Source organism: Folsomia candida, unplaced genomic scaffold (genome assembly GCF_002217175.1).
Source record: "Folsomia candida strain VU population unplaced genomic scaffold, ASM221717v1 Fcan01_Sc012, whole genome shotgun sequence".
Classification (NCBI taxonomy): Eukaryota; Metazoa; Arthropoda; class Collembola; order Entomobryomorpha; family Isotomidae; genus Folsomia; species Folsomia candida.
The window spans coordinates 4,522,979-4,547,964 of NW_019091204.1; the positions used below are offsets into that span (position 1 = coordinate 4,522,979).

The 24,986-nt window shown below is 38.5% G+C and overlaps 1 protein-coding gene and 1 long non-coding RNA gene across 5 annotated transcripts; both read left to right on the forward strand.

The window, feature by feature from the left end:
- Positions 1-725: 725 nt before the first annotated feature.
- LOC110855419 lies at positions 726-4,895 on the forward strand. The gene is made up of 3 exons (XR_002548469.2): positions 726-837; positions 1,398-1,483; positions 4,605-4,895. It is a non-coding gene; the product is annotated as an uncharacterized LOC110855419 (long non-coding RNA).
- Positions 4,896-13,246: 8,351 nt separating this feature from the next.
- Positions 13,247-18,488, forward strand: LOC110855248 (O-antigen biosynthesis glycosyltransferase WbnK). Of its 4 annotated transcripts, none has more exons than XM_035856106.1 (5): positions 13,247-13,729; positions 14,403-14,785; positions 16,013-16,240; positions 16,679-16,965; positions 17,830-18,488. In XM_035856106.1, exons 2-5 carry the CDS (start codon positions 14,483-14,485, stop codon positions 18,137-18,139), a joined length of 1,128 nt encoding a protein of 375 aa, XP_035711999.1. In that variant the 5' UTR covers positions 13,247-13,729; positions 14,403-14,482; the 3' UTR covers positions 18,140-18,488. The 4 variants fall into 4 exon arrangements, with proteins under 4 accessions (XP_035711999.1, XP_035712000.1, XP_035712001.1 ...); XM_035856107.1 differs by having other exon boundaries at positions 13,247-13,700; XM_035856108.1 differs by having other exon boundaries at positions 13,247-13,502.
- Positions 18,489-24,986: the final 6,498 nt, after the last annotated feature.

A 24,986-nucleotide genomic window follows, 5' to 3' on the forward strand; every position in this document is an offset into this window, starting at 1 on the left:
TGACGTAGTTCAACATTTTATATCTGCAAGTGGGAAACCAAAGTTAAGGGGGAATGACGTTAACAAATTCTTACGAATTTGTGAAATGATATCCTGGGAAAGCTATGATACCTACCAACAATGTACAACACGTCTGTAGAAAGTGACGTTCAAAACCTCTAATTATCAAGAATCCATATGTACCTGTCCAGTCTTTTTGAAAACTTATGTGTGCAAACAATTTAATAGGTCTAGCAGGTCATAAGAAGTTTTTTGAACGTATACCTGAGGCTAAAGATATTCCACTAGGTGGTCGACGTAGTCCTGGTCGCCCCAAAAAAAACAAGCAAGGCTTTGTAAACACTGAAAATCTGATAAAAATATGAAATAAAAGCTGTTTTTTATAAAACTTTTTACGAGTCAGTTATAAATTTATATGAGACCAGCAAAATAATATTAGGAGACATTTTCATGTAGACATTTCAAATAGTTTTTATGAGACGTTTATTCAAAAAACACTTCTATTGGTTCAATTTGTAGTGAAATTAAAGTAATTCCAGTGATGCATGAAATTAATACAAACCGTAGAACTTGTCACATCGAGCGAAAAGTCTGTTCTGAGTACTAGGCTTAAAAGTGTAAAAGAATTAACAGAATCCATCCCTGCCCATTTTATCAGTGGCTAAATACGTAATAAAACCATTATTTGCAAGATTATATACGTTTATATCCAGGATTACTGATTGTGAAGTATTCACCCGTCTATAAAATTAACTTGATCTCGCCAAAAATTTATCAGTGATAACTTCGCCGTGACAGTCAACCCATCCTGAGCAAAAAGAAACTTACTTTTAAAAGGTAAAAAATAACTCTACCCGTCCCATAGCTTAAGGTGCTATTGTATGCGGGTTTTGAATTTGACTTTTTGTATCTCAACTTCCCCATCTTCTTGTATTCAAATGAGTACAAGTCCAGATTAAAACTAATTTTAGAATCGTAGATAACTGACTAAGCAACTTTTTTTCAGGCCACACCGAAATTTTATAACGAGTTATATATAAAAAATCCAGGCCAAAATTTAGGAATCACGTGGCGCTTGTTATTCCTTTGAATGGCCCCTTTGAGGAAAAATATTGGAGGGTAAAGTCACGTGCCCGCCATATTTTTCGCCCCTGGAGGGAAATTTAACTTTACGGTTCAATATTTTTCTTCAAAGGGGTTATTTAACTGAAAGATGTGCGTCATATGATTCCTAATTTTTTGCTTACTTTTTGATATAACTCGCTAGAAAATCTCGGTGTAGCAAAAATACTTATTAATTTTTTAAAGCTCAGCTTCGCCAGGATAACGTTTGTTGCAAAAAAGAAAATACTTACACAACTATGATTCATGCATTTCTATTTCTACTTCCTTTGCAGAAAGATTCCCGACACCATGAAGACGACTACCCTGCTTCTTGTCATTCTTGTTGTCGTCACAACTGTTGCATACGGTCAACTAATTGGTACGATACAAATCACTTTAATGAGTGACACTTATTGTATAAGTTTTAAGTTACAATGAGGCAATTCAAGCAGTCTTATAAAATTTGTGCGTTTTGTAAACAAATTCTACAAACCATTACAAAATAAGTCGACGACTTTGGTCTAACAATCGAACCTTCTTTCAAGCCACACCCGGATTTTGTAGTGAGATATGTATGTCAAAAAATCAAGCATAAAATTACAAATAACATGACACTTATCCTTTCGGAGTAAGAATTATACGATTCGACAACGACATACAACGACAATTTTTAAGGTTTACTTTAAGTATATGGATAAGTCAGCCTGGTCGAAAAACGTTGAGGAGACATAATTTTTTGGGTGTCAGGTCACCCCAGTGGTTGTAATGGCCATATCAGCCTTCGATGAAGGTCGTACGGGGAAATTCATAGAAAATGAACCGGTGGGTACTTTTTCAAAATTGGTGGTGTTCTGGATTCACGAAAGTCATACCTCGACAGCTTTTTCGAGTTCTCTCGAAATTTCAGTTTTTCAATTTTTTCTAAATCACTGAAATTTTGATAATTTTGTTCTCATCAAAAAAATTGTGCTACCTTATTCTTCGGTAACTGGGTATCAGGGAGTGGTCATACACCCCACAAAGTATATATATTCTGAAGCCTCTCTCCAAGGGCTTTGCTTCTGAAACTAGTTAAATTACTATTAAAATCGAATTCGACCTGCGTGACCTTTTCAGCGGGCACAAAGTTGAAAAGGTCATGGTCTCACAATACCCCATAAATGGGTTATAGTTGGAAAGGCCTTGGAAAGAGGATTCAGAATATATATACTTTGCGGGGTATATGACCACTCCCTTTTACCCAGTTACCGAAGAATAAGGTAGCACAATTTTTTGATGAGAACAAAATTATCAAAATTTCAGTGATTTAGAAAAAATTGAAAAACTGAAATTTCGAGAGAACTCGAAAAAGCTGTCGAGGTATGACTTTCGTGAATCCAGAACACCACCAATTTTGAAAAAGTACCCACCGGTTCATTTTCTATGAATTTCCCCGTACGACCTTCATCGAAGGCTGATATGGCCATTACAACCACTGGGGTGACCTGGCACCCAAAAAATTATGTCTCCTCAACGTTTTTCGACCAGGCTGACTTATCCATATACTTAAAGTAAACCTTAAAAATTGTCGTTGTATGTCGTTGTCGAATCGTATAATTCTTGCTCTTCGTTGAATGACCCCTTTGAAGACCAACACCTTTAGTAAAGTTTCCACGTCTATTTAACTTGGTTTTACTTACTGGGCCCAGGCTAAGTGTTAGTAGCTAATAATATTAAAACCGCTGGAGATAATGAAAATCTGATAAGTGCGTTGGATTCCTCGTGCGATTTTACATAAATAGCATAAATCAGTTTTTAATTGCTTGCAAAGCATATCAGCAGGGAAAATCTTGAAAGGACGCGGGCGACGTCCATTTTTCACCAAAAAAGTTGGACGACAAATGGCGAATTTTGAAAACGTGACTGGAGTCGAACGTGCACTTTAATTTAGTCCAACGGACTATGAAAACGTTCATGGGGACCAGGTCCACTAAAAACAGTTGAAGAAATTTTTTTTCAAAACCTAAAAAGACCACACCCATCGTGAAGGCGCTGAAGTCCAGAATCCAAAGAAACTCACTAAATTCCAACGGAAAATAGCCTCACAGCTGACATTGTGGATGCAAATTATCCAATGAGTACTCAAATTGAACCTTAGACTTAAGGTTTTGAAATGTGGTACTTGCCACCTCTTGATGATACCCAGAAGGAAAGCCCTACTAAAGAAATGAAGGGCTCTCCTCAAGCGGTACGCGCCAAAAAAGTGAAGAGGATTCTTCTTACAAATGAGGAGATTTTCACATCGGGAAAATATTTTAACAAACGAGTTGACCTGATCTAAGCAAAATCGGTCAAAGATATCCTCTGATATAGAGAAAAGGTCGAAAAGTCACATCATCTAGGTTTTTTGATGGTTTTGTCAGGTGGGAGCTAATTTGGGTAATTTCTCTACATTTTGTTGAAAATGGGGGGAAGGTGGTGGTATCGAATGTCTTAAAAAATGTTTTCGAGTCCGTGGTACATGCCCTAAGTGAGATCCATTTCAATGGAATCGATTTAACCTCTTAGCGGGACTCCGCACGAGCTTATAGTGCAAAAAATGGCCGAAGCCTGCCTAAGAAACCAAATTCCGGACTATATCTCCAATTAGGGAATGGTCATCCTCCTTTCTGCATTTGAATGCCCGGATTATGAAAAACGGCCAAAGTTAGGGGCAAAGGTGTGTTCTAAGCCATATAGAAGTCTGAAAGCTTTAAACAAATTTTTGACCACGAAATGGAGCAATTTGTCCACCGATTCCGAGCGTGCTCCAATCGAGGTCTTTAGGCCGCGTCCTCAGCTCTGCATTAATGTTAGGGGAGGAAATTTCGGAAACCAAAAATTATTTTCTACCTAAAAATTAACTGGCTTTCCATTAAAATTTACTAGAAATTTGTAGCACAAAAACTGTTGAAGCTACAGCGTTTCAATCTACTAACACTTTACTTGGGCCACCTAGTACCTTGGTTTTCGCCCGGTGGAGGAAAAAACTAGGGAAAATTTACCCAAAAATTGAACATGCTACCAATGTTTTGCTTCAAAGGGATCATTCAATGGATAGATAAGGGTCATAATTTTTTTTTTACATAACTCGGTCGATCAATCCTGATATAATTTGAGAAATGGTTCCATTACCAAATTTTGTGATGGTTTCTAAATAAATAAGAGAACCTTGGGATTTTTACGAGTTTAAAGCTAGTACTCAGGACGGATTTTTCTCTCGAATCGACATGTTCTTGGCATCATATTAAATTACGCATTCACTAGAATTACTTGGATTCCACGTCAAAGTCTACCAAATGGGAGTGTTTCTATAAATTAAGTGTAAAATGTTGCTTCAGTTTCTTCATACCGCTTTTCCCAAACTTTTTAACATGAAAAATCCGTCCTGAGTACTGTGCTTCGCTAGGGTCTGCCTGAATTGCCTCAACGTTGTGAACAAGGGAAAGGTCACATATTACGTCATTCCTAACCATTTCTAGGCTTCTGCGGACGGATGGAGTGGGCCTGTAACCGTGACGAAGGCTACAACGTGGAATGCACTGAATTGCCCTACCTGGCAACTTGCCGCGAATCTGACACTAACACTAACACTACTTTTTTCTACAGCATGTGCACCAACTATTTTCACTGTGTTTATGACAACGTCTTGGGTCTCCGCACTTGCACATGCGTGTTATAGTAAAGTTACAGAAGTTACAGTTGAATATTTATCATGGTTAAAGACTTTCATGTTAAATTAAAAAATAAATAAATGTGAATTGTTATACACACATGACGGAATCTATATTATAAGCTGGAAATGTCTCTTGGCAACAGAAGTGAAAGTAATTTTCTGTTGCGGAAGTGAAAGTGGAGAAAGTTAAGTTTCGAATGGCGCGAAAATTCAAATTAAATTCTTTATTTGAAAACATAAATTACCTAGATAACCAGTCTGACAACCACCCCCATATAACCACTGTCTGACAACCACCCCAAATAACCACTGTCTGACAACCACCCCAAATAACCACTCTCTGACAACCACCTCCAGATAACCACTGTCTGACAACCACCTCCAGATAACCACTGTCTGACAACCACCCCCAGATAACCACTGTCTGACAACCACCCCCATAAAACCACTGTCTGACAACCACCCCCATATAACCACTTTCTGACAACCACCTCCAGATAACCACTTTCTGACAACCACCTCCAGATAACCACTGTCTGACAACCACCCCCATATAACCACTGTCTGACAACCACCCCCAGATAACCACTGTCTGACAACCACCCCCATAAAACCACTGTCTGACAACCACCCCCATATAACCACTTTCTGACAACCACCTCCAGATAACCACTTTCTGACAACCACCTCCAGATAACCACTGTCTGACAACCACCCCAAATAACCACTGTCTGACAACCACCCCAAATAACCACTCTCTGACAACCACCTCCAGATAACCACTCTCTGACAACCACCTCCAGATAACCACTGTCTGACAACCACCTCCAGATAACCACTGTCTGACAACCACCCCAAATAACCACTGTCTGACAACCACCCCAAATAACCACTCTCTGACAACCACCTCCAGATAACCACTCTCTGACAACCACCTCCAGATAACCACTGTCTGACAACCACCTCCAGATAACCACTGTCTGACAACCACCCCAAATAACCACTGTCTGACAACCACCCCAAATAACCACTGTCTGACAACCACCTCCAGATAACCACTGTCTGACAACCACCCCCAGATAACCACTGTCTGACAACCACCCCCATAAAACCACTCTCTGACAACCACCTCCAGATAACCACTGTCTGACAACCACCTCCAGATAACCACTGTCTGACAACCACCCCCAGATAACCACTGTCTGACAACCACCCCCATAAAACCACTGTCTGACAACCACCCCCATATAACCACTTTCTGACAACCACCTCCAGATAACCACTTTCTGACAACCACCTCCAGATAACCACTGTCTGACAACCACCCCCATATAACCACTGTCTGACAACCACCCCCAGATAACCACTCTCTGACAACCACCTCCAGATAACCACTCTCTGACAACCACCTCCAGATAACCACTCTCTGACAACCACCTCCAGATAACCACTGTCTGACAACCACCTCCAGATAACCACTCTCTGACAACCACCTCCAGATAACCACTGTCTGACAACCATCTCCAGATAACCACTCTCTGACAACCACCTCCAAATAACCACCTCCAGATAACCACCCCTATATAACCACTTTCTGACAACCACCTCCAGATAACCACTGTCTGACAACCACCCCCATATAACCACTCTCTGACAACCACCTCCAGATAACCACTGTCTGACAACCACCTCCAGATAACCACTGTCTGACAACCACCTCCAGATAACCACTCTCTGACAACCACCTCCAGATAACCACCTCCAGATAACCACTTTCTGACAACCACCTCCAGATAACCACTGTCTGACAACCACCCCCATATAACCACTTTCTGACAACCACCTCCAGATAACCACTTTCTGACAACCACCTCCAGATAACCACTGTCTGACAACCACCCCCATATAACCACTGTCTGACAACCACCCCCAGATAACCACTCTCTGACAACCACCTCCAGATAACCACTCTCTGACAACCACCTCCAGATAACCACTCTCTGACAACCACCTCCAGATAACCACTGTCTGACAACCACCTCCAGATAACCACTCTCTGACAACCACCTCCAGATAACCACTGTCTGACAACCACCTCCAAATAACCACCTCCAGATAACCACCCCTATATAACCACTTTCTGACAACCACCTCCAGATAACCACTGTCTGACAACCACCCCCATATAACCACTCTCTGACAACCACCTCCAGATAACCACTGTCTGACAACCACCTCCAGATAACCACTGTCTGACAACCACCTCCAGATAACCACTCTCTGACAACCACCTCCAGATAACCACCTCCAGATAACCACTTTCTGACAACCACCTCCAGATAACCACTGTCTGACAACCACCCCCATATAACCACTCTCTGACAACCACCTCCAGCTAACCACTGTCTGACAACCACCTCCAGATAACCACTGTCTGACAACCACCTCCAGATAACCACTCTCTGACAACCACCTCCAGATAACCACCTCCAGATAACCACTGTCTGACAACCACCTCCAGATAACCACTGTCTGACAACCACCTCCAGATAACCACTCTCTGACAACCACCTCCAGATAACCACCTCCAGATAACCACTGTCTGACAACCACCTCCAGATAACCACTCTCTGACAACCGCCTCCAGATAACCACTGTCTGACAACAACCCCCAGATAACCACTCTCTGACAACCACCTCCAGATAACCACTGTCTGACAACCACCCCCAGATAACCACTCTCTGACAACCACCTCCAGATAACCACCTCCAGATAACCACTGTCTGACAACCACCCCCATATAACCACTCTCTGACAACCGCCTCCAGATAACCACTGTCTGACAACAACCCCCAGATAACCACTCTCTGACAACCACCTCCAGATAACCACTGTCTGACAACCACCTCCATATAACCACTGTCTGACAACCACCCCCAGATAACCACTCTCTGACAACCACCTCCAGATAACCACTCTCTGACAACCACCTCCAGATAACCACTCTCTGACAACCACCTCCAGATAACCACTGTCTGACAACCACCCCCAGATAACCACTGTTTGACAACCACCCCCAGATAACCACTGTCTGACAACCACCCCCAGATAACCACCTCCAGATAACCACTGTCTGACAACTAGGGTTGCCGCGGGTAGCGAAAATGCTACCCGTTACCCGACCCGCTACCCGCAGCACAACTACCCGTACCCGCATGGGTACCCGTGCGGGTACCCGTTACCCGCTACCCGTAATGAAAATTGACTTAAAACCTAACCAGCCTTAAGAATAAATTCCATTTAATTGATTGGCTCATTTGGGTTGATATGTAATTTCAGATAATGCTACGCAAGTAACGAATGCCGTAAATTGCTATGGGAATATCCGCAGTTGTTCTGAAACCAAACTTTTTGACTTGCAATGGAACGTTTTTCAAACTACATCGGGATTTCTTAACGAATGATATCAAAAAATCAAGTTAAAAATTAGGAATTATCACTAATCTTTCCCTTGAATAGCCCGTAGGAAACTATTTGGATCAGAGTTCAAAGTCCACCATGATTTTCGTCCAGTGGAGGAATAAGATGCTGAACATTTACTTAAAAATCGAACTTTGCCTCCAATATTTTTCTTTAAAGTGGACATTCAACGGAAAGTATCATGTGATTTCTAATTTTTGGCTTGACTTTTTAATATACTCTCTAGATAATTTTGGTGTAGCTTGAAGAAAGGTTCAACTTTTAGTTTGATTTTTTTTGGAATTTGATTTAAATTTAAGTTTTCATTTTAAAAATATCTACAAATAAAATTTTAGCCTTCAATCGGATTCAGGTTTTTCATCTTCAACGAACAAATTAAAATCTCGTCAGTCTTACACAAATAAATAAATACAAAATAAATACAAATAGATACATAAATAAATACAAGTCAAATTGTTACTCAGATTTTAGAGCAGGCAAATTTTACTTGAGAAACAATAATTTCATTTTAGGGACGTGAAAAGCATATCAGGCTGCCATAGGCTTCCGTGGCTTCCGAAAAGACACGCACGCTATAAACCCTAGTTGCTGGAAAATAGCAAATTTTGAAATAGATAAATAATAAATTGACGCTTTTGTTGGTAAATGGACTAACTTGCTGCTAGCTTTCTTTGTGAACTGATATATGTCGAGAATTAAATAAAAACAGAACAACCCGTTACCCGTGCGGGTAGTTCTCGCTACCCGCAGAAAACGGGTACCCGCAAGAATCGTGCGGGTATGCGGGTAACGGGTACCCGACCCGTTACACGCGGCAACCCTACTGACAACCACCTCCAGATAACCACTGTCTGACAACCACCCCCAGATAACCACTCTCTGACAACCACCTCCAGATAACCACTGTCTGACAACCACCTCCAGATAACCACTGTCTGACAACCACCCCCAGATAACCACTGTTTGACAACCACCTCCAGATAACCACTACAAAAGTGTGAAGTGATCACCTGTGATCACTTCACACTTTTTGACTGTGGTGACGAGACACAACAGTGTGAAGTGATCACATGTGCACACTTTACCACTGAATTTTCTGGGGGTGGTTATCGTGAGGGGTTATCTGTGGGTAGTTATCATAGGGGGTTGTCATGGGTGGTTATCTGGGGGTAGTTATCGTGGGGGGTTATCTGTGGGTAGTTATCATAGGGGGTTGTCATGGGTGGTTATCTGGGGGTAGTTATCGTGGGGGGTTATCTGTGGGTAGTTATCATAGGGGGTTGTCATGGGTGGTCATCAGGGGGTTGTTATCGTGGGAGGTTATCTGGGGGTGGTTATCATGGGGGGTTGTCATGGGTGGTCATCTGGGGGTAGTTATCGTGGGGGTTATCTGGGGGTGGTTATCATGGGGGGTTGTCATGGGTGGTCATCTGGGGGTTGTTATCGTGGGGGGTTATCTGGGGATGGTTATCATGGGGGTTGTCATGGGTGGTGATCTGGGGGTAGTTATCGTGGGGGGTTATCTGGGGGTGGTAATCATGGGGGGTTGTCATGGGTGGTTATCTGGGGGTAGTTATCGTGGGGGTTATCTGGTGGTGGTTATCATGGGGGGTTGTCATGGGTGGTCATCTGGGGGTTGTTATCGTGGGGGGTTATCTGGGGGTGGTTATCATGGGGGTTGTCATGGGTGGTTATCTGGGGGTAGTTATCGTGGGGGTTATCTGGGGGTGGTTATCTGGGGGTAGTTATCGTGGAAGGTTATCATGGGGGGTTGTCATGGGTGGTTATCTGGGGGTAGTTATCGTGGGGGTTATCTGGGAATGGTTATCATGGAGGGTTGTCATGGGTGGTTATCTGGGGGTAGTTATCGGGGGGGGTTATCTGGGGGTGGTTATCATGGGGGGTTGTCATGGGTGGTTATCTGGGGGTAGTTATCGTGGGGGTTATCTGGGGGTGGTTATCATGGGGGTTATCTGGGGGTAGTTATCGTGGGGGTTATCTGGGGGTGGTTATCATGGGGGGTTATCTGGGGGAAGTTATCGTGGGGGTTATCTGGGGGTGGTTATCATGGGGGGTTATCTGGGGGAAGTTATCGTGGGGGGTTATCTGGTGGTGGTTATCATGGGGGGTTGTCATGGGTGGTCATCTGGGGGTTGTTATCATTGGGGGTTATCTGGGGGTGGTTATCATGGGGGTTGTCATGGGTGGTTATCTGGGGGTAGTTATCGTGGGGGTTATCTGGGGGTGGTTATCATGGGGGTTATCTGGGGGTGGTTATCATGGGGGGTTATCTGGGGGTGGTTATCATGGGGGTTATCTGGGGGTGGTTATCATGGGGGGTTATCTGGGGGTGGTTATCATGGGGGGGTGTCATGGGTGGTTATCTGGGGGTAGTTATCATGGGGGGTTATCTGGGGGTGGTTATCATGGGGGGTTATCTGGGGGTGGTTATCATGGGTGGTTATCTGATGGTGGTTGTCTGGGGGTGATTATCATGGCCACTTTAGTTTGAAGTTAAATAGAATTGGAAGTCTGTCATGGGTATCCAGGATCCGCCACTTTAGTTTAAAGTCAAAGTGAAATAGTTATCGGGGGGGGTTATCTGGGGGTGGTTATCATGGGGGGTTGTCATGGGTGGTTATCTGGGGGTAGTTATCGTGGGGGTTATCTGGGGGTAGTTATCGTGGGGGTTATCTGGGGGTGGTTATCTTGGGGGGTTATCTGGGGGTGGTTATCATGGGGGGGTGTCATGGGTGGTTATCTGGGGGTAGTTATCGTGGGGGTTATCTGGGGGTGGTTATCATGGGGATTATCTGGGGGTAGTTATCGTGGGGGTTATCTGGGGGTGGTTATCATGGGGGGTTATCTGGGGGTGGTTATCATGGGGGGGTGTCATGGGTGGTTATCTGGGGGTAGTTATCATGGGGGTTATCTGGGGGTGGTTATCATGGGGGGTTATCTGGGGGTGGTTATCATGGGGGGTTATCTGGGGGTGGTTATCATGGGGGGGTGTCATGGGTGGTTATCTGGGGGTAGTTATCATGGGGGGTTATCTGGGGGTGGTTATCATGGGGGGTTATCTGGGGGTGGTTGTCATGGGTGGTTATCTGGGGGTAGTTATCGTGGGGGTTATCTGGGGGTGGTTATCATGGGGGTTATGTGGGGGTAGTTATCGTGGGGGTTATCTGGGGGTGGTTATCATGGGGGGTTATCTGGGGGTGGTTATCATGGGGGGGTGTCATGGGTGATTATCTGGGGGTAGTTATCATGGGGGGTTATCTGGGGGTGGTTATCATGGGGGGTTATCTGGGGGTGGTTGTCATGGGTGGTTATCTGGGGGTAGTTATCGTGGGGTTATCTGGGGGTGGTTATCATGGGGGTTATCTGGGGGTAGTTATCGTGGGGTTATCTGGGGGTGGTTATCATGGGGGTTATCTGGGGGTGGTTATCATGGGTGGTTATCTGATGGTGGTTGTCTGGGGGTGATTATCATGGCCACTTTAGTTTGAAGTTAAATAGAATTGGAAGTCTGTCATGGGTATCCAGGATCCGCCACTTTAGTTTAAAGTAAAGTCAAAGTGAAATTGAAGTCAAGGCTACAACCAGCCCAAGATAACTACCATTAGACGTTTAATACGTGCCAGTCTAAGCTCTATGACTTTCTTTGCTTTCGCTTCGGCTTCCGACAGACTTTTGCATCTGATAATTCTCGCTCGCCCGGCGGGAGACGGGCTTATACGCTAGTGTTCATATATTACGTTATCAAAAAGGTGGTGGGTAATTTTTGGTCGGCTGACTTACTCGTCGTAATCTTAACGTACTTAATTAGGATTTGGAAGGGGTGGGAGGGTGGATGAATAATCCAAAAATCTGCGTTATTTTGATGACGTAATATATGGACACTCCCCAACTTGTCGGCTTTCTTAAATTATTTTTGCATAACACTGGACCGGCATATACATATATCTACTGGAGAATTGTTCGTCATGCGGTGGGCATTAAAGTTTATCATCGTCTTAAGCAATCAAATTTTATAAATTGTGATAACCCTTTACGTACATAAATATGTATAACCAGAAATTAGCTATAGGTTGAACTATGAAAAGTTAAATTTATCTCAAAATTGACGAGATTGATGCTATTTAAGCAATAGTTTTTTTAACTTTGAACAGGGCTGCTGAAATATGACTAGAAATCTTTAACATTCTTCTGTATGTAGGTTCATCATACGATTAATTAATATACTTCTGTTTCTGTCAGAAAGTTTGTCTTCTCCTCCTGTTATGAAAAGGACAGGTACATATAAATACATACATGTACATATATAGGTACTAAATTATATTGTTCAATTCCGATTAAATACTTTAAACCGATATTCCGATACACTTTAAACGATCTTTAAAAATGCAACAAAAATTCAGCCTGGTGTTCAGCACATTCCGTTTGAAAATGCATAAATCCGCAAAGTTACTCCATAATTTACATGAATAAGTCTTTAGTAGATATGTTTCAACATTACTGTCATCATTAGAGAACTGACAAGATAACAAACATCCAACTAATAGTAAGCAGACTTGTTTCACAGTCTGGATTTCTTAAATATGCACATGAATATAAATGTCAATAATAGCTCAGAAACTCGACCCATTAAAGAGGGTCGATGGGCAAAAAACTTTTGTTCTTAATTTGCCAGTCTGACAGTCAGTCTAAAGAAGAATCTGTGCAAATATAGATTATTCGCATGCATACATACATTTGGTGGGTGACTAATCTTATCGTTTTGCTTCACACGTCACATTTGTGCTGTGCTTTGCAACATACATAACTATGATAAATACGCGTCGTTTTGGTGTCGTAAATTATCTATCAGGCTGACTCCTGATAATGCTCTTGCTTGCCTTCTCGCTTAAAAAACGGTGAATATGTATCCACTTGATATACCTGAGCATCCATACATATTCATACTTTTTTACTATCCGGATTCGATGCAAATCCAGCCCAGTCGGTTGTGGGAGAGGATCGTGTACAAATTACATATTTACAGAAATCTGAGAATTTACCGAAAATATTTTGTAGTATATTTTATAAAAGTTTATTTTTTATTGCTAGCCGGAGTACATACTACTTATTTACATATGCACATCGCTCTACAGGCATTACCATTCTGTGATATCGTGGTAACAAACATTTTACCACTCGGAACAAAATAGTACCACAAATCCGGTAGGAATTTAAATACATATTACAAAATTATTACCGGTACGGAGTATACATAAATATGTACATTTGTATGTGTAACTCTACCAGATGTTGAACATTGTCTTGTTAGTTGATTTATTAGTAACAAATTTCGCTTTCTGTACATTATATGCACATACATATTTAAATAATGCTTAAAACTAACAAGCAAGAGTGGTGGTGGTAGTGTTTAATTTAGGCTCATTCCATTTGTAAGCAACACGTTTGATCGAGTACCAGGAAATAGAGGTGCTAAACCCTGCTCCCTGGTGATGGTTGCCTGGCCATGTATTTTTCTCTCTTTTGCAAGAGAACACTGCACAACTCACACTTTGTCAATGTTCCCGGCCACGTAGGAACACAGAATTATTTACTACTGTCTACACACGCAGCCCATGTTAATTTTACCTTTTCGAAAAATTGCCAAAACTCCAAGACGGACAAAAATCGCGTGGGGTTTTAAACTTTTTTGTTTCCTCAGGCCCAAAGGCATCGACTGGCTTATCTCTCAATGAGCGATACCTGTCCGTCTTCTCGATAATCGAGTTTTTAAATACATTTCAAATTTCTGATTTTTTTGAATTTTTGAATTTTTAAAAATTTTTCATAGCAAAGAATGATCAATGAATGAAATCTGTAAATGTAACCTACCCCTTTGAACCAACACTTTGGTGACGAAAGCATTTTCAATGCATTTGCAAATTTTCTTTAAAATGCTATATCTTTGCGAAAAAAATTAATTATCAAATTTTGATTTTTATGATATGTTTTATTTTATATTATGCAACTATGATACTATTGTGGACAAGATATCAAATATGGGTGCGACGACGATCGTGTGGGTTCAGATGGAATGAGCCTTTATTGTTAATTATGAAACAATAGCTCTTTCAAACTGGCGAAATTATGTATCCAAAACATCAACTATATTAAATTTAAGTGCCGACAAGTTTAATTTGTTCATCATGTTAAAGGATTATTCCTCCCAAACAACAACCTGGCTGGACTGGATGGTCGCCATGGTTTATAAGAATTTTACGATAAAACGCGTATTTTTCGGACTTGTTCTGTTCGTCATTGTCATCCCGTGTTTCGACTATTATAAGAGATGGGACTGGACGGAGTTACATCCTCCCGGGATAATTATGGAGAAAGTGGGAGGACTCGGGAACCAATTGTTCATTTATGCTTGTGCCTACTCATTATCGAAAAAGTTGGGGGTTCCACTCTACTTGGAGATTCCGTCGGCAAGAATTCTTAACTCGCAGGTTAATACACTGTAAATAAAAATAAGTAAAGTTTACTTAAGGTTGGGTAAAAAAACAGGATAACACAACCAAACGGTAAAATTATCCAACCGATATGCAAAAATTTGTTTAAAGTTGTGCAGAAGTTGTCCGACGAGTGGGAACTACTTAAATTTTGCACAAAGTTGGCCAATTTTGGTTGTGTTATCCTCTTTTTTAATCACGCTTGAACAAATTTTACTTAATTTTATTTAGAGTGTGCATATTTATGAATGGATATAAAATTTGGGAACAAATGTTACCTTTTTGAAAAGTGAATACACTCTGAATTTTACATTAATCTTTTTCCTACAACTAACAATGAGGAGGTGTCAGGTGGTTATCGCCAATGTGGACCGGACTAATTTTAAATTGTTCAGGCCCAGAAATAAGCCCACCCGTATTTTTTCGTTTTCCTGAATGGGCCCGTGGCGGAATTTTCAAAAACAATTTCAGCCAAAATCCTGATTTTTAAAAACGCTGTAACTTTTCGAATTTTAGCCCGATTTCAAAAACTGAATACAATTTGTGTTCAGAATTACTTCCCTGAAAATATAAAACTTCATTTTCAAACATTTTTTAATTTTCAAAAAATTATCGTTTTTCCCATTTCTAAAAACTCAGAAATGGCATGAAAATATTAAATTTAAATTTTTTTGAAAATCAATTTTTATATTTTCAGGGAAGTAATTCTGAACACAAATTGCATTCAATTTTTGAAATCGGGCTAAAATTCGAAAAGTTACAGCGTTTTTAAAAATCAGGATTTTGGCTGAAAGTTTTTTTGAAAATTCCGCCACGGGCGTAAATATGCTCATTCAGGAAAACGAAAAAATACCGGTGGGCTTATTTCTGGGCCTGGACAATTTAAAATTAGTCCGGTCCACATTGGCGATAACCACCTGACACCTCTCCATTGTAAGTAAATAATTTTTATAAATTTCTCTCGGGTACGATGTTGATTTTTCATAATTACTCCTGATAACAACAAATTAAAATTTGCGTGGTTTCCTATAAAATGCGAATATTTGTTTAGGCAGTTTTCAACTTTTGAGTTTTTTTGACCAGATAACATTTGTTAACATGTACCATTTTTTAATATCCCTTAAAATTTAACAAAGAGCACATTTACATACTTTTCAAAAGAAAAACATTATTTTTAAGAATGAGTATTCAATTTTTTTACCGATTTTCTAATTTTTCTTAAAGGCGAACCCATTCTACGATTCAAACGCGCGTCCCTACGTGCTCCACAAGTTTCGCGTCTTTTACGACAAAGCGATCGAGGGCTGGTATACGAGGGGCTATCCGTGGAGTGAGGACGACGTTCTTCGCGTCAACGATCGCGACCTGCTCTATCGACCCATTCCTACCAATAAGCTAATCATTATTCAGGACTATTGCCAATCAGAAGTATTTTTTGAAGAATACATTCCGGTAAAAGCATTTGCTTGTTCACATTCATTTTTTGAATAAGGAATAAATATATAAATTATTCATTGATTGCTCACTAAATTCATGAATATTTGTAATGAAAGTATTTTTTTCTAAAATTTTTGATCGAATGAAAATTGAATAACTATTTATTCATTTCATGTCCATGAATAATGAATGAATATTTTTTCTTATTGATTTTTCCCGCTATGATTAGTTCATGGGGTACATTAAGAAATCCATCCATAAAGAAGAATTGCACATAAAATGAAATAAAAAATTAATAAAAATTCATTTTCAAATTTTGAGTAAATGAATAATGATTTTTTCCTATTTGTTTAAAATGAATGAATTTTGAATGAATTAAGAATTTTTGAACAGGTGTGCAGGCCAAACGGTTTACATTTCTTGACAATGTTTTTTTGTTACCTGTATTTACAGAAAATTAAGGAAATGTTCCAACTTGACTTAACTCCGGAAGAGCTATCTCGTCCACCCATCCAAAAATGGATCAACATCATCTCCGACGCTGGCGAGAACAGCGTCGCAATCCATATTCGACGCGGAGATTATGGCGAAGATGAGAGAAAAGATAATAATTGGTTTACACCGATTTGTTTCTACCAAAAATCGGTAAAGACGATGCTGGCGAAATTGGATTTGTCAAAAGATGCTTCGTTTTTCATCTTCTCGGATCAGATTGACCTCGTGAGGCAGGAATTGCTCAGGTATTGTGTTTCAAATGTTAATCGCAGTTTTGAAATATTTAGAGTCTTACCCTTTCAAACATGAAAACACTCTGGATTCTGTACATATTTATTAATAAAAAAATATATGTGCGAAATCCAGGGTAAATATATGTATGTAACTCTTTACCAAGTCAACATTACTCTGCATTTAAAACAATTAATTTAACATAGAACTCGATGCCTCATCGCCAAAATCTTCAAAATGAGCATACTTTTAATCATTCTTCGGGAATACATTTTGAAATCCTGTACGGCTAGGTACATTAGTTATTTATAATTATAATCTAAACTATATAAAGCAGGCGAGTGTATCGCTGCTGGGTGGGTCGGTGGCTTATTTGAGAAGTTAGCCTCTTCTTTTCTCTCTCCACTCTGCAGAGAGAACAGGAGAGGCTAACTTCACTAATGTTCGGGTAACGGGCTTACCGACGGGCCGTCGATGGACGGGCTTCTACACTAGTTTATACCTAAGTCAGGACGTTAACAGAATATCAGTTAGTTTTTAAGCCAGTTTTGACGAGTTCAAATATATCTGAAGGCTTCTTTAACTTTAGATCGCCTGCTTCAAAAACTGACAAAATCTGGAGTGTGCTTATGTATTTATAAAGTTGGCAAGGACCTGCTCTACTTACCAATTAGTTGTCCAGACCTTTTTAAAAAATTCCCAGAGCCAATAAATGATTAAAAATTTGTCGCATCTCACGAATTTTAACGACGAGTCATCAAGTCATACTTTTCTTATTGTCGAATTCAGAGTACACTTACTTTTCAATGGGTAACATTATTTTTAAGTATGTATTATAATGTAACTTCAATTTTACATAATTACATCTTCTTTTCCAGTGGATTACAACTTCCGGCCAACGTCCACATTCATTTCGTCTCTTGTTCCTCTTGCACCACGAGCCTAGAAGACTTTTACTTGATGATGATCTGCAAACATGCAATCATCGCGAATAGCACGTTCTCCTGGTGGGCCGCGTACCTTAACAAAAACGAGAAAAAGACCATCATTGCGCCAACTTTTCACCCTCAAACGCTCACAATTTATGAAGACCCAGAGTACAGAAGGTTCAAAGAGTATGAAATGAAGCTATTTTACCCAGACGAGTGGATAGTGGTGGATCCCTTTAAAGACGAAATTATTAAATAGTAATTAGGGAAAAATAATTATGTAATTACTGATTTTTTTGCTACGTATTAAGGAATCAATATTAATTGCTTGATGTTAATCCAATTTTGAGACGGACCAGAAATATTGCTTAATCTACTGTAAATTACAGCATTAATTAGTGGACTAGTTTTTTTAACTTCCTAGAATACAAATTAACCTTAAAAACTAAATAATCGCTTACAATTAATGTAATATGTGCAATATAAAATTAAAATGTGATGTAATTTAGCTAGTAATGTGTCTTTGCTACAGAATGTATTGCAGATACATCCGTCATTCAAATGTAATTTTGTTGTTATTTTAATCCATAAATTACTAAATTAATGAATAGCGCATTACATAAAATTACTGAATTATTTATGTGCACTTCCAACAAAGGTGGAACAATTTTAACCACATTTATGTATAGGACTAGATTCGCATAAACCGGTACATGGTGTGGCATGAGTTGTGGAGAAACTAAAAATGCTCTTACACGTGTCTAATAAAATGAAAAATTAGTGTACACGTGCATCAGCGTTTTTTCTCAAGGTGCCCCAAATTTTTCATATAGCCCCAAATGGTGGGAAAAATCATTTTGACGCTACCAGTACGCTAATTTCCTCCAAACTTGGCATACGGTCCTCATTTGGGATTGTCCAGAGCGCCTCAGTGAATGGACCACCTAGATTGAAATTGATAATGCCAATTACCTGACAATTTTGTCAATTTTTTTTCGTTTTTTCGAAGTATTTACGAAATTTATTAAATGGTATCTTTCTACCTTCACATCTCTACAGAAACCCTATATTCTGCATCGAATGCCGTTTCATAGATCCTCATAGCTCAAATATTAAGGGTACTTTGTAGGAAGATCGATTTTGATAGAAGTTCCCACGAAGTACCCATAATACTAATTTTCTCCACTAGTGTCAGTTCGATTTATCCCAATTTTTAATATGTTCAACATATTTGGTAGCAGAACAATTGTTAATCGCACTAAAAGTCGAACTCGACCTGCGTGACCTTGTTTCAGAGGTCAGGAGGAACTTCGGACAGTAAAGTCTCACATAACCCCATTACTGGGGTATCGTTGCAAAGGTCTCGGAGAGATGATTCAGAATATATATACTTTGTGGGATCTGGGATCACCCCCTGATTGTTTACAGGGCAATGAGCATTATTGAGTTTTATTTTTCCAGGTATACAGCCGTTAACACAGGAGCAGATTGAAAACTAACATGGCAGTAGATTGATGAAAACTCGAAAATATTCTTATGACCCTGGAACATCAGAGAGCAGTCATAGACCCTATAAAGTATGTATATTATTATTCCTTATGCAGATACCTTTCTAATGATACCCCACTTATGGGGCTACGTGAGACTTTATGGCAAACCTTTTACTTCCGACCCCCGAAATAAGGTCAAACATGTCGAGTTCGACTTTTAGTGCGGTTAACAATTGTTCTGCTACCAAATATGTTGAACATATTAAAAATTGGGGTAAATCGAACTGACACTAGTGGAGAAAATTAGTATTATGGGTACTTCGTGGGAACTTAATTTAAAAGAAGGGCATTTCCAACTGATCGGATTTTGAATTGCTTTATTAACCAATTATGCGACCGGTTTTGCTATTAGTTTAGCTTCATCAGGCTAAAATGCATAAAAAGTTACAGTAAATAAATAAGTAAATTAAAATTAAAATTAAAATCAATCTGCCATTGAGAAAAAAATATATTACCGTATTGGTTCTTGAGAAATATTGGTATTTTAGTTGTTAGTTTTACAATAATTTTGCAGACAATTTACCTTTTTGAATGAGATAACAAAATGTAGATTAGATATGATATTTTTGTATTGAGTATGAATTGACTTTTCCTTTTCTTTTTGTACAAAATCAGTTAATACATTTCCTATTCCATACATATTCTTGTAGTAAGGTAGAACGAGATATATTTTTTGGTTAGGGACTGGGTTACAAAAAGGGACCGTATTATATTTACATAAAATGTTTGGATTATTTTGCATTAAATGCTGTCTCACTAGCTTAGTTTTTGGAGTAAAAATGACCTTTTTTGGAATCAAGTTAATTTTGTGTTGAATATTCTCAAGTAATATGTCGGGGTAACCTCTACTCTTAAACTTAGAAAATAAATTTACAAGTTCATTATCCGCATCTTTTTCTTCTGAACATATTTTCTTAATTCTTAAACCCTGACTGAAAGGTAACGACTCAATTAAAGATTTAGGGTGATTAGATTCGTTGTGTAAAACATTTTTAGCCATTGGCTTTGAGTACAAAGATGTTACAATTTTGTTCTGCATGCTTAATGTGACCTTAACATCTAAAAAAGGAATTGATATGAAACTATGGTCAACCGTAAATTTTAGATAATCATGTTTAAATATATTTTCACACCATGTATCGATATCCGAGATGTTATCACAATTTACTAAGAGAAATCCATCATCTACAAATCTTTTTTCACATACAATCTCAGGATGTAAAGTAAACATTGCTCGCATTTCATACCATGCTGTAATATTTGCAACTGTGACTGACGCTGAATTACCCATCTGTATTCCTTGAATTTGAGTAAAATATTGATCATTAAATTGTATGTAATTGTAATCAAGGCTCAGATTTAACATTTCATTAAATTGCTTAGTTGTAAAATTGTAAGGAAGATTTAGCTTATGTTTATATGCTTCAAATGCTGTACAACAATATTTTTTACAATTTTGCAGCTTAAGACTAGTGTACATGCTGGATATATCATAAGTAATTAATACGTATTTACAATTTGGGTCTAACTGCATATCCTCCAGTAGCAACAGAAAGTGATTTGTATCAATTAATAAATTTGGAATGTAAGTAATTATTGGTTTCAATACAAAATCAACAAATTCGCTTATGTATCTGTTAATAGCGTTGCAGGTACTGCTAATTGGCCGTCCTGTTGTAAATTGTGTAAAAGGCTTGTGTATTTTTGGGAGGATATACAAATTTGCAGGTTGATAGTTATAGTTAATTAGGCTGTTGAGTTTTGTAGATTTATCGTCATTGAATTCAATTTTCATAGATTTAACTCTGTCAATAAATTGCAACATTCTTAAATTAAAATGAGAGCAAGTGGTTGGAACATAAATTGTTTCATCTTCCAGTTGGCGAAGTACTTCATTATTGTAATCTATTTTTTCTATTATACAAATCCCTGCATTTTTATCTGCATTCTTAATTATTAAATTGTTTTTCAATATAAAAGCTCGGAAATTATTCATTATTTCATCTGGTATGAAATTTTCTTTGTGATATTTTTTTACATATAATTGAAAGAAAATTTTTTGTTAAATTTGGATTTGGAAATATCTCTTCTTGTATTTCGCATGGTGATGCTTGTACTCTACTTGCTTTTTTGACTTTTATAATGAATTTGTCAAAATTAGATAAATGAGAGGTTTGATTAATACTTGAAAAATGTGTAACCCAGCTAATTTTTCTGATTGCTTCATCAAAGTGGTTTGAAATAATCGTTGAATTGAAAGGTTTAAGCAAACAAAATTTCAATCCAAAAGAAAGAATGAATAGAACAAATTCAGGAATGGTTTTAAGCTTCGTTAAATTGTGGACGGGAGGGTTTTCTTTTTTGAAATTTATATACATTTTAAGTAGCTTAGAGTTCTGTTTCTTAGTAATCTTGTTACATTCTAAAACTTTCTTCAAATTAATAAATTTTCTCGTCTTTCGGTCTGGTTTTTTCTCAATGGCTGTGTCTCCTCATGTGAAACTCTCCATGACTTGCTTGCTTGACGTTGGCGCACTTGTCGTTTGTAGATGTGGCGTAGATGCTGCAGTGCGGTTTGATATTGAGGTCGGATTAAATCTGTGGTTTTGTTTCTGTGACCTACTTCCGTGTCCTCCTTGATAGGAATAACCAGAGAATTCGGTTGTGGGCAAAGGAGTTGAAATTTCCTGTTGAAATGTGTTGCGACTTTGTCCATAATTGTGTCCTCGTACGTTATTATTATAAAATCGACCTCGTTTCTGTTGTCCTCGGTAACTATTCTGACCCCGATTTAAATGGTTCCCATTAAATTGATGATTTTGATTATATGTTGTTCGTTGACCTGATAATTGGCGACTATTTTGGAAGTTTGATTGTTGCCTTCGTCTTGGTCCACCTCTATAATTATATTGTGGTGGATTTGGGAAAGAGGTGTTCGCCAAGAATGCATCGATCTCTTTCTTTATTGCATCTCCAGTTAATTTTATAATCTGTTTATTGATTTTGTCCACTGTGTTGGCTGCGAGTCTGTTGGGGAATTCCGGAGGTAGTTCATTTGGTTGTGTTTTTCTCCATTCCGGAATGGCATGAGTAGTTTTTGATGAATATGATGTCCAATCAATCACATGAACTTTCTTTGCCTTAGGGAATTCAGTGAGCAATAAAATATGTTGTAGCTAGTAGTAATTCAATCCTTTTTTGAATTTCTGCTGCATCAATAACTTCTTCCTTGACAAATCTGGTGATTTTTTGCAAGATTCGGGGGATGATTAATTGAAGGGTGAAAAGCGTCCCTCGAGAAGCTTCTTTTTGTAAATTAGTGGCATATTCTTCTTTTAGTTTGGTCATAGTTTCCAGTACTATTTCTGGCATATATTTAAACTGAGGGATGTTGAAGTTTGTTTTGGGATTAAACAAGTGTTTTCCATTTTCTAATGCACTATCAACGTTGTTATATTATATAAATATTTGGCTTGAAAGTAGTCCATGAATTTTTCAACCAATTCGGCAGCGAGATTTTTGGGAATTGTTATACTGCATTGGTGGTCTAGCCAGGATTTCATCATTTCAAAATTGGGTAGAATGGGGATTGCTTTTGTTTCGAGCAATAAGTCGATAACATAACGTACCACTGCATCTATCGAGATATCCGAAAATAACTGATTTCTGTTCCGGGTCGATTAACATCAAAGCTTCCATTTTTTCATTCATGTCGTCAAATAACGGTCTTCTGTCTCCTTGTGGGACAAAGGATGGGCTGAACTTCAACCTTTTTCGTTTGTTTTGAGAATTGGGGGTAGGTCTGGATGCGCCTTTTCGGGAATTTGGATTTTGAGTTGCAGGAATAATTTCTGGTTCGCTCAGGTCATCTTCATCAATTGATGCAAAAATTCTTGCAAGAGTTGTATTGCATGGAAGTTCATCGTCTGTCGGTGAATTGCTTTGGCTTAAGTTGAAGTTTCGGCTATGAGGAGATAAAATTTGATCGTTTTGCTTAATGTTGTAATTGCATTTATCCATCAGGATCCAGGATACACGGAAATGCGAGAGTAGACTCAATTTAAAAGAAGGGCATTTCCAACTGATCGGATTTTGAATTGCTTTATTAACCAATTATGCGACCGGTTTTGCTATTAGTTTAGCTTCATCAGGCTAAAATGCATAAAAAGTTACAGTAAATAAATAAGTAAATTAAAATTAAAATTAAAATTAAAATCAATCTGCCATTGAGAAAAAAATATATTACCGTATTGGTTTTTGAGAAATATTGGTATTTTCGTTGTTAGTTTTACATGTTTACTGGTAGGATTTCACAATATAACTAAAAGTTGACTGGTCATTTACAATAATTTTGCAGACAATTTACCTTTTTGAATGAGATAACAAAATGTAGATTAGATATGATATTTTTGTATTGAGTATGAATTGACTTTTCCTTTTCTTTTTGTACAAAATCAGTTAATACATTTCCTATTCCATACATATTCTTGTAGTAAGGTAGAACGAGATATATTTTTTGGTTAGGGACTGGGTTACAAAAAGGGACCGTATTATATTTACATAAAATGTTTGGATTATTTTGCATTAAATGCTGTCTCACTAGCTTAGTTTTTGGAGTAAAAATGACCTTTTTTGGAATCAAGTTAATTTTGTGTTGAATATTCTCAAGTAATATGTCGGGGTAACCTCTACTCTTAAACTTAGAAAATAAATTTACAAGTTCATTATCCGCATCTTTTTCTTCTGAACATATTTTCTTAATTCTTAAACCCTGACTGAAAGGTAACGACTCAATTAAAGATTTAGGGTGATTAGATTCGTAGTGTAAAAAAAATCAAAATCGATCTTCCTACAAAGTACCCTTAATATTTGAGCTATGAGGATCTATGAAACGGCATTCGAGGCAGAATATAGGGTTTCTGTAGAGATGTGAAGGTAGAAAGATACCATTTAATAAATTTCGTAAATACTTCGAAAAAACGAAAAAAATTGACAAAATTGTCAGGTAATTGGCATTATCAATTTCAATCTAGGTGGTCCATTCACTGAGGCGCTCTGGACAATCCCAAATGAGGACCGTATGCCAAGTTTGGAGGAAATTAGCGTACTGGTAGCGTCAAAATGATTTTTCCCACCATTTGGGGCTATATGAAAAATTTGGGGCACCTTGAGAAAAAACGCTGATGCACATGTACACTAATTTTTCATTTTATTAGACACGTGTAAGAGCATTTTTAGTTTCTCCACAACTCATGCCACACCATGTACCGGTTTATGCGAATCTAGTCATAGAACGTGAATCACAATTAAATTTGATTCATTTTGAAATTCATGCAATTAATACCTTCGGAGATGAATACTTTTCGAAATCGCCATTTGAATATATGGAAGAAGGGAAAGTTGAGGCAGGACAATTAAAACTCAGAACCCACATACAATGGACCCTTAAGGTCATTCTATATACTTTAGTTAAAACAGAATTCCGAGTGCGTTTATTTTGCAAAGGGATAGATTTTTTTACATACATGTGTACATATGTATGTAAATTCCAAATTC

Coding starts and splice junctions, on each gene's coding strand:
- LOC110855248 (XM_035856106.1), top strand. CDS start 14,483: ATGTTAAAGGATTATTCCTCCCAAACAACAACCTGGCTGGACTGGATG. Junction 14,786..16,012: donor CAAGAATTCTTAACTCGCAG/GTTAATACACTG, acceptor TTTTTCTTAAAG/GCGAACCCATTCTACGATTC. Junction 16,966..17,829: donor GTGAGGCAGGAATTGCTCAG/GTATTGTGTTTC, acceptor CTTCTTTTCCAG/TGGATTACAACTTCCGGCCA.